This window comes from Phaseolus vulgaris, chromosome 4 (assembly GCF_051622355.1).
Source record: "Phaseolus vulgaris cultivar YP4 chromosome 4, ASM5162235v1, whole genome shotgun sequence".
Taxonomy (NCBI): Eukaryota; Viridiplantae; Streptophyta; class Magnoliopsida; order Fabales; family Fabaceae; genus Phaseolus; species Phaseolus vulgaris.
This window is the reverse complement of record NC_143501.1, coordinates 40519668-40533989: the sequence shown is the minus strand read 5'-3', so window position 1 is coordinate 40533989 and position 14322 is coordinate 40519668. Positions and strand designations below refer to the sequence as shown.

The 14322-nt window shown below is 30.7% G+C and overlaps 1 protein-coding gene across 1 annotated transcript; it reads left to right on the top strand.

The window, feature by feature from the left end:
• Positions 1-2221: 2221 nt before the first annotated feature.
• Positions 2222-4595, top strand: LOC137837593 (scarecrow-like protein 8). Its single transcript, XM_068646622.2, has one exon. The coding sequence runs from the start codon at positions 2381-2383 to the stop codon at positions 4340-4342; it is 1962 nt and encodes a 653-aa protein (XP_068502723.2). The 5' UTR covers positions 2222-2380; the 3' UTR covers positions 4343-4595.
• Positions 4596-14322: the final 9727 nt, after the last annotated feature.

Here is a 14322-nt window from a genome sequence, read left to right as displayed (position 1 = left end):
TTTCCATTTTTTATATGAAATGTTGATATCTCCAAATCATCTCTATTTAAAAATAAAATAAAATAAATAAATATATATATATATATATATAAATTAAGATTTAGAGATATTAATTGATTTAGTCTCGTCATTTTATGTAAAGATTGAATTAAAAATATATTATGTATTAATTAAGACTAAATCATCCAATTAAGAATGAATTAAAAATATACTTTACTGTATGAAACTAGAAAGTAATTTAATAAATTTTTATGTAGTGAGATTAAATTAAAAAAATATTGGATAAACATGTCTTAAATTTAGCAAAAGTTATATGAACAGTTTTTGTTTGTTACACATGAGAAGTGTGAACTGCGTTAATTGTTTGAGTTTTATATTTAAAATTTGACCCAAGTTTGTGCTAATTTAATATGGTTGCTTTTGTCTTGAGAGTTAGCTGCATTGCATGGGTTAAAATATAAGAAAAATAAAATTTTGACCCAGTAATACCTTTTATATTTTTATTTATTTTAGTTTTATCACTTTCCCTAATAAAAAAAGAAGAAAAGTATTACTATATACACAATAATACAATATTATTTTCTATATCTATTTTTCTACATTATGATATATTAATGTACTTTTCAATCTAAACAATTTATTTAATTTTTTTAATACTAATATGATATGATTGTGCATAGCTGAAAAGGTTTTATCTTTGAATCTGCGTATAAAAAAACATTTACTAGTAGAGAGTAGTTTCTTACACTGACCATAATATCTTAAGGCACTAGTACTTTTTCAACTAAAAAATAATATAAATTTTTTAAAAATATTTAATGAGATGATGAAAAAAATAACTGTACATTCTTCTTAACTTATTTTAAAATTTCTTTTTGTAATTTATCAAAATAAATTTTATAGTAAATTTATAATATAATAATTTTATTAAAGAATGTTTAATTAATATATTTACTACATACAGCATCATGAACAGTTATTTCGGTTAAAAATGCAAATGTAGTGTGAAAGGTATGGAAGTTTTGTTTAAATAAATTTATATTGGAAAGACAATTTAGTTGAGTTAGCTATAAGAAAATGACAAAACATACTAAAAGTAAATAGAATGGACACAGTAGTAACTTTAGTGCATATTTCGAATTAGGTGGAGTTTGAATAGTTTATTTAATACATAAACTTACTTTTATAAAAATTTATTTGTGTAAAATAGTCACCATAAAGAAAACATGATTTATAAAATTCACAACTGAAATATTACTTTTCATTTTTTTTATTTCTTCAATATGTCAAATGTTAAGGTAATTTTTTTTATGAGAGAAAAGGTACTAGTTAAAAGCGTAAAATATCTTTATTATATCTAATAAGATACTTATACATATTAAATTTATTGATTTTTCCTACAATCACCATTTCCTGTATAGAAGAAAAACAAGTACAAAAGAGAGAACTTGAAAATCATTTTTTATTCAATTGCAGAGAAATAAATTAAAGACTGTGGAACAAAAGTATTAATTTTTCATGTATATTTGTCAGTTTAAAAAAAAAGGAAAACACTTGTATGTTCACTATTTTTGGAAATAAGTTTGAAAAATATTTACACCCATAAATAGAATAAGATAAGATTTAATTAGATATATTCCATATTTGAAATAGTAACAAATCATAAGTTATTGCATCATTAAAGCTATTAACTTTTATAACATTAAAATTTTAAAATGTAAAGCATTAATAAATATATTTTTTATAAAAATTAATCGGCACCGCACCAACAACAACTATACTGAATATAAAACTGAGTGATTGATTAACGCAATCTCCTTCTTAACCACTAACGCTTTATCAAATTCTCAATTTACGTTCATTTTCAGAAGTTCCACAACAACAAAAAGCAACCCTGCCAAACCCTCACTTTATTTTTTTATTTTTTTTTCACGCGCCTCGGAGGTAGCGTGCCAATTCAAGTTCGTTATTAAATTATAACAACACAGGTGTGGGTTTCGGCTGGCAAAGAGAAAACACTCTAATCACCGTCCATTCCAGCTGAATCTTGGAATCTTAAAACGATCAACGGCCAGATCTCCATGCGTACTCTGATGCGAAACATTCCACACTTGTATTTTAAACCTATAAAACGGAATATTTTAATATTATATTATATTACTATAAATTATATAAAAAAAATTAAATTAAGGAAAACCCTTTGCCATTCCCCTTATATTCATGGGAATCATTTCAACCCCATAAGAAGCACCACACCACACAACATAACCAAAACACACACTCTCTCTCTTTCTTTTTCTCTGATGGGTTCCTACAAAAACACAACCTTTTAACTGTTTTTTTTTTTTCCTTTTCCTTATTTTCTTCGCGGAATCCTAGAATGTCATCGCCGGGGTTCACTGGCGGAGGTGGGGCGTCCGATTACTTCGCCGGAGCGGGTGGTTTCAGCGGCAGATCCATTCCAGCGGCCACCATGAACAACCCCAACGGTGCTGCGACTGCCACCGCAAACCTCCACCCTCTCTACCGAACCCAGCAACAGAACCTTCCCGCAATGTTTCTAGATCCTGCCTCTCAGCAGATCGCCCAACGACAAACACCAACCTTCATCGGTAAACGCACCCTCACCGAATTCCAAACCTATAATCAAACCTATAACCAAACCTACAACCAACCCAACACCAACCCCAACCATGTCCTCTCCAACCTCTTGCTTCGTTCGGTCAAGCCGCGAACCAGTTTCTCTCAGGGTTCCATGGATGGCTTTCCCGAATTGCATAACCAAAACCCTTCCGTCTACCACCAACAGCAGCAGCGTTTCGGTGTTCCTTTACTTCATCAGTTCCGTCCCCAGCCCATTAACCTTCCCAGCAATGGGTCTGGGCCCATGCCAAGCCCAAATTACGGCTACCGGAACTCGAATTTGGGCATGCCACAGAACCGGGTTCGTCTTTCTGTTCCTCTCCCGCTTCCGGTTCAGGTCTCTGAGCCAGAGAAGAAGATCATGGATCATCGGCTTCTGGAATTGGAGAAGCAGCTTCTTGAAGACAACGATGAAGGAGAAGAAGCCGATGCTGCATCTGTGATAACCACTAGCGAGTGGTCTGAAACTTATCAGAATTTAATCAGTCCCGGTCCGGTTCAGAAATTGGTTTCCACGTCACCTACTTCATCAACCACATCATCTACGTCATCTTCCTCCTCTGTCGCTTCGCCTGCTTCTGGATGCTCCAAGCAAACTCTCATGGAAGCCGCATCTGCAATTGTTGAAGGAAAATATGACATGGCTATGGAGATCCTGAACCGGTTGAACGGTCCGAATTCGAACAACAGAACTGATAGATTAACCGATTGCATGGTCTTGGCGTTGAAGTCTAGGATGAATCCGGTGGAATATCCACCTCCAGTGGCGGAGCTTTTCGGCTATGAACATGCCGAGTCGACTCAGTTGATTCTGGAAAACTCCATGTGCTTTAAGATAGGGTTAATGGCTGCGAATCTTGCGTTTTTGGAAGCTGCATTTGAGGAGAAAACGGAAAACAGGTTCTGCGTGTTGGATTTTGAGATTGGACAGGGAAAGCAGTATCCGCATCTCTTCAACGCGCTCTCTGCACGTGGACAGAACGTCACACTCAAGATTGTGGCGGTAGCCGAGAACGGTGGCGAAGACAGGGTGCGTGCCGTCGGAGACTCGCTGAGTCACCTAGCAGAGAGGATGAGGATCGGGTTCGAGTTCAGACTGATAACAACTCCTAAACTCTCTGAGTTGACTCGTGAATCGCTGGGATGCAATGAGAACGAAGTTCTCATGGTGAACTTTGCGTTCAAGCTTAACAAAATTCCAGACGAGAGCGTCTCTATCGAGAATCAACGCGACGAGCTTCTCCGGCGCGTGAAGGGACTCGCGCCGCGCGTGGTGACAGTGGTTGAGCAGGAGATGAACGCGAACACAGCGCCTTTCCTGGCTCGTGTGGCAGAAACGCTGTCGTTCTATGGTATGTTGTTGGAGTCCATTGAAGCCATGAATAACAATATCAGCATCAACAACTCTGACCGAGTCAGACTCGAAGAAGGACTGAGCCGAAAGTTACACAACACAGTAGCATGCGAAGGCAGAGACCGTGTAGAACGTTGTGAAGTGTTTGGGAAATGGCGTGCGCGAATGAGCATGGCAGGGTTCGAGTTAAAGCCGCTGAGTCAAAACATGGCCGAGTCAATAAAATCAAGACTCACCGCCACCAACAACCGAGTCAACTCGGGACTGACGGTGAAGGAAGAAAACGGTGGAATTTGCTCCGGTTGGATGGGTAAAACACTCACAGTTGCATCTGTTTGGCGTTAACATGGCTTACTTTTTTTTTTTCTTTTTTTTTAATATCTAGTTTCGAATATTATTATGGTTATATTACATATAATATATAAATATATAAATATCACATTGTTACTATATATTATTTTAGCGTTTTTTAGAGATAATGGAAAGGCAAAGAGTATAGAAATGGAAAATGTGAAAGGAAAGTACCTAGTCTACCCTTTACCCTTCTTCTCTTGGTTCTACCAAAACTACTAATAAAGAAGTATTTGGATTCCGAGAAGAGTTATTGATTCTTCCGTGTACTATTACTTTATATGCTTTTATTTGTTTATGATTTCACTTAAGTGTGTGAAAGGAGTTGGTTGCTGTTTGCTTCATAGTTTACTTCTCTCTAATACAATGGATTGGTTTGCCCTCACATTACCGACAAATGAGGGCTCCACTCATACCCTTCATTTTTGGGGGTTTAGTTAGACTTGGAACTTACCTCTTATTCAATTTTCCATCTAATTTTGTAACTTTTTTTTTATATAAAATTCTATTAATATTAATAATGTTATTGCATTGCACCAAGTTTTGTTTTTCTATGAGAATGCCCTGTGAATTCCAAAATGGTGTAAGGGAAAAAACAAAATGGATTCATAATCCAAAACATTTTATGCAACTTCTCCAAGATTATGTAACTACTGGAAAAAGGCACCAAGACTGTGATTGATACCAGAAAATATAAAGACTACTTTGCATGTCTTACTATGTTTTCATTATTCAACTTCTTTTTATTCTATTTTTTTGTTTTATTTGTTCTTTTCTTTTTTGTTTGGTATATTGGATTATTAAGTCATGCTCTTCTATATATAAATTATATATATGATTTTTATTAATCTAATATAATTTTATTTTTAATTGTTGAGATGGGTAAAATTTTAAAAAATTATCAAAATGAGTAAGTTGTGCATACAATTTTATTGTGAAGAAATTGTGTTAAAGATAACACAATTTTTATCTAACACTTCAATATGATAAAATTTTAACTAAAATCGTAACAAAGTGGTACGAACTAGGTAATTAAGAAATAAAATTATTTACACCGGATTAATAAAAAAATCCTATATAATTCTTGCATTTCTAATTGAATTTAAATGAAAGAATAAATTTAGGTATATTTTATGGTTGAGATGTATTGCACAACTTAAAATTCAAAATTCAGATAAGTGTTTGGTTCAGTTTTTGTTTTATACCTCATTATCCTCATCTTTTCTTCTCATGATATAAGAAATATATAGAGAAAGAAGTACGTTTATAAAAAAAATAAGACATTGACTTCCAAAACAGATAATATATATTTATTGACCTAACAATGTTATCTCTCAAACTCAAAATCGATATATATATAACCCTAAACCAATTAAATTTTTTTATCACCAAAATAAAGATGAGAAGAAGTGTATGAACATCTGAATGCATGAGTCTACACAGACCCAAACTAAAAAGTGCTTTTTTCATGTCCTGTTCTAGAGAGTTATTAATTAGCCTATGTTTTCACACAAAAATTGTAGTTTAATTCTTTTAAACAAAATATCTGCAAGTTGGATTTTGATTTTATTAACATTCATATCCTAATTTAAGACAGGTAGAAGGATTATAAAATTTGTTTATGTAGGATTATAAAATTTGTTTGTTCTGTTAATTTTACTGATATCTTAGCATATTATATGTAATTATTTCTTATTTTCTTTTTTGTGCATGGTTCTTCAGTAAATGAATTTAGGAGTGGAAATTGAGGTATTTGGTTTTTTCAATTTATAGAGTTTAAAATTTCTCATATTTTTTTAAAAAAAGTTATTGGCCAATAAATTTATTAATAATAAGATAAATTTTTAATTGTAATATTTTACCTCCAATTTTGTGTATATATTTTTTTCATAATAATTATCAGCTTCCTAATTTTTTTTTATAGTTAGAAAAGTTTTATATTTTCTTTTCTTTTAAATAAATTTTAATAAAGTTATATGAGACTCCATTAAACTTGAGGGATATAATTTACACTCATTAAAGAGGTATGGAAGTATTAGAGGAAAGACTAATTTCAAAAGAACAAAAGATACTTTTTTTTTTCAAAGATTACAAAAATATTGAATAATATGAAAAATGAAACATGTATCAGTATTTTTACATATCTTATACTATGTAGTTTTTCTTCTGTCACTAAAATTTTGTACTAAAAAAATTATGTATAAAAACCTGAATTTAGAAAAATCACATGTGAATTGTCAAAGTCTCAAGTGTGTTCAAATATCTTAGAGACTTTATACTATATATAAAAAAAAAGTTATATATAAAAAAAAAAAACTTTCATTATGAATCTTTTCTAATTGGTTACAAATTCCAGAAAAAATGTGTGAGAAATGAAAAAGGTGAGTTACTATTTGTAGAAATGGTTTATTACACTTGAGGTGAAACTGAATAATGCCTCAACTACTTTGTGTTCTTCTTCTTCACGAGTCATGTTTGTTCTCCCTTTTGTCGTCTTTATCTAACTCAATTCAATTCCTCACCTTATATTTACACACTTTGTCTGTACTGCAATAATGTGTATGCAAGACACTAATCAATTCTATACTACAAAACTATAATGATTCATAGTAAAATTAATTAGTAATTTCTCATCTTAAAACTACCAAAACACCTTCTTAAACTGATAAATATAAGAATTGTATAAATGTTTAAAAAAAAAATGTGATTCTGCTTTGTTTTGTGTTGCGTTTATTGATATGACAAATGTTTCTAAAATACTTCGTAATCGACGGAATACTTATTTGTTTCATTGGTATAATAGACTTTCATTTTGTCTGTTTTTTTAAATTCTTTATGAATATGTATAGTATACCTAAGTATCGCTTTTGTTAACATATGAGTTTTGGTTTAGTCTTCCGTATTTTTTTATTTATTTTTAATAATATTTCTTTTATATGATGACAAATGATTGTTATTACTTGATAAGATGTCAGTCTAGTTGAGATCTTAAGTTGCATAGTGATACTTAACATGAAAGTTTTTATTTAAAAAAAAATAAAATTGGAAGACAAAAATGTGGAGAATTACTCTGTAGAAAAGAAAAGATAAGGTAGAATGTAAAAAATATGTCTTTAGCTGATTCTGATTATGTGATAGACCAAACCTTTAAATTTATCTCCATTGATGGATCACCAAAAGATTTATAGTTTGCTGGCTCTTTCAACTTGTCAATGCATGATAGAAGAAAATTTGCTAAGGTAATACACTTTTTAAAATCAAATTAGATAAATAAAATTGTTTTCAAATATATATTAGTAAAGAAAAATTGTGTTTTTGCAAGAAACATACAATTCTTTCTCCTAAACTTAAATTCTATAAGTATATATATGTTGTTGTTAAAAGGATTTTCTAGCTGCTTGAAATTTAGAAACACCAGAAATAATTTGTACATTTTTTTTCCTAGTTTAATAATGTATTTTTGTAGAAAAGAGGTAATTGCATTCAATATACAGTATATTTGTCTCGTATATCAGACACAAAAATCTCTTTTATAATAAAAATTGAAACTAAATTTGTTATTATACAAGAATAACTATATTACTTATATTAATTGTCAGGTTTTTAAATATGTAAATATTTAATTTAACATTGCTATCTTATAATTATTATATATTAATATTTAAAGTATTCAATTCATTAATGTTTCTCCTTCAAAATATAATTTTTTCAAAAAATGATATTATTAATTAAACTGCGTAATTTTGTGTTAAAAATATTACAACTAACTTATATATTATTACGTTTTTACCAATATTTCTCTTTTACGAGATAAAAATTGTAAACAATAATGGTTTATGTGAATAATAATATTTGTGCAAACCATTACACATGATATGTTTCAGTAGTTAATTATTTTTATTAAATAATGTTTTTGTTTAAAACAACTCCCATAAATCACCTAAGGCATTAGAAATTATTTTAGTTACTATATTTTATCATTGGTACATAATTGTATTACATAATTTAATCATATTTTTAAAACATTTTTTTTATCAATTTGGTTTTAAAAATATGTAATTTTAATAAATTACAAGCATGCCATATCTTAATTATTTATTTTTAATTTACAAATATTTTATTTTTTTCACTCTTTTAAATAAATAAATATTACATTTACATATATTTTTAAGTCCTTTTGTTCTTCTAGTTTTAGTCCCTATAAAATATTTGCTAGTTTTAAATCATTTGACATCTTATAGGTTTTTTACCTTCTCGTAGTTTAATTCATTGATAATAAAAGTAAAATATTTTAATTACTATCATTAAGAAAATAAAAAATATTTCAAATTAAGATAACTATATTTTTTAGACACATTATTTAATCGTATAATATATTTGTTATGTATATTATTTGTTGCATAATTGTATCTTATTTAACAACAACTCCTCTTAAGAAACATCCAAAGAGAAGAAGAAAAAAAAAGAAAGTTAAATCTTTAATAGAGAATTATTGATTAAGAATTTATTTGGCTTAATCACTTCTACCTCCATTGTTCTTCTTTCTGCATCAATTTCAATAATTTTATAATCTTAGAATTTTTTCAAAGAATATAAAGTTTAGAAAGATATCCGAATCATATAAAATAAAATAAAAATCTAAAAATTCAGAAATATAAATTTTTTAATAAAATAACGAATGAACTATAATCTATTTATAAAATTTCTATTTTTTATTCAATTAACATTTTAATTCTACTAAAACCTCGTGGTAAGATTTGGAAAATAAATTTAAATAAGAAAAGCTTTGTAAAGTGAAAAAGTAATAATATATACTAGTAATTAAAATGATTCAACATTATAAAAATTTGTATTTAATTAGATAGAAATTCTCACTTGAAATATGTATTTAGTTTTTATAATAAATATATTCTTAATCAAACTATGACTTGTAAATAAAACTTAAATATTTGCTTAAAATAGGTGCACCACAATAAAAACATGAAATAGAAAACTAATTTTAGATACAAAAGATAATTAGTTGTTATACTAACTAAATTAGATACCATTTTAGAAATTAAAAAAAAATGGTTTCTAAATTATTTAGTTTCTAAATTTAGTAGCAAAAACTTTGGTTGCTAATTAGATACCAATTTAGAAACCATTTAATAATAATAGAAACTAATTTAAAAATCAAAATTTGTTTAGTCTCTAAAATGGTATCTAATTTAGTCACTATACCAACTAATTATTTTTTTGTCTCAAAAAATGGTTTTTATTTCATGATTTTTTTGTAGTGACGAACTAAGCAAGATGCTATATATGACAACAAAATTTTGGTAACTAAAATTTTAATAACTAAATATACTAAGTTAAAAATTAATTTATAAAATTTTATTAATAATAAAAACTATTTTATTTATCATTAATTTTTAATTTGTAAAATTATATTTAAATTAGTTATTATAATAATTAATTATTTTTCATCATCAAAATTAATTTTTATTTAATAACTTTTTAATAATGGAATATCCACATTTTATCTAAGTTTGAGATGACTCTAATGCTTAAACAAGTTTATTTTGAAAAAAAATATATATATATTAAGGAATGATTCACTTCACTGAATTTACATATTTTTTTCCTTTATTTGTTTTCTCGCTTGAAGACAATTAATAGTTCAGTAGTTAAAAATATTTTTTCAGAAACTTAGAAAAATATTGATTTATTTTTATTGTAAAAGATTATTTTCCTCTAATATAAAGTCTTTCTTACTGAGTTTGTTACTCAAATATTCTCAAGAAAAGGTTGCAAAAGGTTGATCGTATATATATAATTATAATTCATGAAGCTCACACTACAATAAAAGTATTAAATAAAAATTAATTTTAAAACATAATTAATTATTATATTAATTAAATTATATATTATTTTATAAACAAAAAATTAGTATATAAAATAATTTTTAAATTTTTAAATTAATATTTAATTAGTTATCAAAGTTTTAGATATCAATTTTATATTTTTTATTATTATTTTTATAAAAACTCTCATGTTAGGTATCACTATGAAACTTGACATTTCATGACACTCAAGTAACAACAATTATCTGTCACCATATAAAAAAAGTAAAATATAACAAAAATATGAGAGGACTAGACCAAAATCCCATATATTAACAAAAATGATACATAGATAATTTATACTTATTAATAAAGAACTCTAATAAAAGACTAGATGGAAACTTATTATATCAATTTTAGAATTTAAAATAATTGATAATTGAAACATTATTAACTAGTTAGATACCAATTTATAAATTTTATTAATAATATTGTAAGTGTGTAAATTCTCGCTCAAGCTAGACTCTATGTAAAAATAATGAAAGTCTTATTTATGTTTTTAAAATGTTGGTTTATTTATTTTTGTATAGTTTTAGTTCTGGAAGTAGAACTCAAAGCGATCGCTTCTATAGAAGACATGCGATGGGCCCTCGGGATGGGTTCCCTGAAGTTATCTCCTGGTTTATTGAGACTGTTTGCCTGGACAAAAGACTTTGTCCCATCTACCATGAGGAGTACCAAAGCTCAGACTTGGGTTAGAATTTACCATTTGCCTTTGGAGTATTGGAAACCAAGGACAATTTTTTCCATCGTCAGAGGCCTTGGTACTCCTTTGTCTTTGGATGAGCATACTATGAGAAAGAATAGGGCTATGTTTGCTAGAGTGCTGGTGGATATTGATCTGTTGTCCCCCCTTCCTGATCAGCTCTTGGTTGAACGTCCAGACTTTGCTTTTGTAGCTGGTGTGGAATATGAATGGCTCCCTCCATTTTGCTCTCATTGTAAGATGATTGGGCACGAGCTTGCTCAGTGCCGGGTGATCCATGACCAGGGTCGTGTTCCTGGGCCTCTACATAAACCTTCTCAGAAGACACCTTCTGATGAACAGGAACAAGGGAGGACCACGATTCCAACCCAGCGTAAAGAATATCGGAAAAAAAATCTGCAGACGAAGCTCTTAGAAGGTCCCATGGATAATTTGAGAGTTGATGCTACTACTGGGGTTAATGTAGGGTCACCCCTGGGGCACCTTGCTGATAAAGCAGATGGAGGAGAGGATGATTTTGCAGATATGCCTCCTCTTGAGGATGCTTCAGATCATGATAGATCCTCACCCAAGCAGGGGTTGTCCTCTCCCACTTTGGATTCACTTGTTGTTATTCAAGCTAAGGACTCAAAGTCACACTCAACGATTCTTATTGATGATCATCATGTGGAGGCCTCTGCTCCTGTGATTGTACCATCTCCATTGCGTACTACCTCTCCTCGGAGGGCTAAATCACATGCAGATACTAATCCTAATGTGGAGGTCTCTGCTATTGTGACTGTACCATCTCAGTCGCCTCATACCTCCCCTCGGAAGGCTAAATATATTGAGGATGTTAAAGCAATATCGTTGGTCCTTCAAAATCACTTTTCCTCTCTTGATGGTTTGGAAACTACAGATGTGGGAGGTAATTCTCATATTGGAGCGTCAACTATTCCGCCTACCATTGTTGGAATTAATTCTGATCATATTGAAAATCAGGTTGTTTCAAAATTTTGGGCTGACTCTACTGAGATGGAGGAGGATGATAGTGATAATGGGGAAGAAACAGTTCGCACTAAAAGAAAACCAGGGAGACCACCTAAGGGGACTGGTAAATCCAGGAAAACTACTAAGGCAGTTCTCTCTACAACGTCGCAATGAAGGTCTCTTCTTTTTTTTGGAATGTCAGAGGATTGGGAAACCACAAAACTGTGGAGATGTTGCTTAGTTTACTTAAGCTACATAAACCTCTCCTGGTTTTTCTTGCTGAACCCATGATGCCGTACACTACTGCTTTTGACGTCCTTTTCAAATCTTTCAATATGCATTTGGTGGCTACGTCTCCTATTGTTAATAAAGTTGCTAAGCTTTGGTGTTTGTCGGTTCCTAATCTTGTCCAAAATTTCTTGGTTAATGATCAATTTATCTCTGTAACTTGTCTTTGGCAGGATAAAAGTTTTAGCTTTGCAGGTGTTTATGGTGCTAACACATACTTGTCTAGACGATTTTTGTGGAGGGATCTTAGTTTCTTCACAGGGCCTTGGTGTATTCTGGGAGATTTTAATGCTGTGCTCTCGGCGGATGACTGTAAAGGGGGAGTGGCTCCTAATCAGGTTTCTTGTAATGAATTCCTGGATTGGATTAATACTAATGATCTTTCTTGTATGCCTTTTACTGGATCTTGTTATACTTGGTGTAACGGAAGGAGAGCGTTGCATAGAATTCACAGAAGACTGGATAGGGCTTTATGTAATGGAGTGTGTCTGGATGAATGGGATTCTTGTACTTATCAAGTTCTTGTTAAAAATTGTTCTGATCATTCCCCTATTCTTGCTAGTCTTGCTAGTAATTCTTTGCGGAAGGTTAGCAATTTTCGTTTCTTTTCTATGTGGCTTCAGGACACTTCGTGTATGAAGCTTATTCATGATTCTTGGGCTAATAAGGTTGTTGGTTGTCCTATGTTTATCTTGCAACATAAGTTAAAAAGGTTGAAACTTGAGCTCCGGGACTAGAATAAAAATTATTTTGGTAATGTTCACAATGCAGTTCTTCTTAAGCAGGGTATCCTCCTTGGTATTCAAAAAAACTTAGAGACTGCTAGTTTGTCTGATAGTGATGGGCTTCTTTGTCAAGAAAAGATTGCTAAGGAGGAGCTTGATCATGCTCTTCACTGTCAATATTTGTTTTGGAAAGAAAGGGCTAAGATGTTATGGTTCAAGGATGGAGATCGAAATACAGCTTTTTTCCATGCTGTGGTCAAAAGGAGAAATAATTCTAGTGGGATTCATCGTCTACGGATTGATAATGAGGTTACTGAGGATCCTAAAATCATTGAGGATCATATTTTGGACTTTTATAAAAATATTTATGCTGAGTCTATTTCTAATGTTCTGAATGCTGATAATATGGAAGATTTTATTGGTACTTATATTCCTCCTATGGTTTCCTCTGAGGAGAATATGATGTTGATTAAATGTCCTGATTTTTCTGAAATCAAGAATGCGGTTTTCATCTTAACGGTAATAGTGCTCCTGGTCTTGATGGTTTTGGTGGTGTTTTCTGTCATTCTTGCTGGGAAATTATTGGGACAGATGTTTATAATGCTGTTCAACAATTTTTTAAACAAAATTGGGTTCTCCCTGGAATGAACAGTAATGTGGTATCTCTTATTCCTAAGATTCAGGGTGCTGATTCCATTAAAGATTACAGGCCAATTGCTGTTGCTAATTTCAAATTTAAAATTATTTCCAAGATACTGGCGGATAGGCTTGCTCTTTGTGGCTGCTAGAATCATTTCTCCTAATCAATATGGGTTTGTGCAGGGTAGACAGATTCAGGATTGCATTGGTATTGCTTCTGAGGCTATTAATATGCTTTCTAAAAAGGTTAGAGGAGGTAATGTGGCTTACAAAGTTGATATTCATAAAGCTTTTGACACTCTGAGTTGGAAGTTCTTATTATTAGTTTTGAAACGCTTTGGTTTTCACCCCTCGTTTGTCAGTTGGATTAGTACAATTCTCCGTTCAGCTATGCTTTCTATCAGAATAAGTGGTAGTTTGGTGGGTTTTTTTCCCTGCAGTCGAGGTGTAAGACAAGGTGATCCATTGTCTCCTTTACTTTTTTGTCTTGCAGAGGAAGTTCTTAGTAGAGGTATTTCTAAGCTTGTGAATGATAAGAAGATTTTAAATATGGCTAGTCCGAAAGGTTATCTCACTCCCTCTCATATTTTGTATGCTGATGACATTTTTATTTTCTGTAGGGGGGATATTAAGTCTCTTCGAAATTTGAGTACTTTTCTTAAAACATATGGTGATTTTTCTGGTCAATATATTAATAACTCTAAAAGTAGTTTCTTCACCATGGATAATTCTCCAAGATTTGTCACCAAAATTCAAAATATTCTT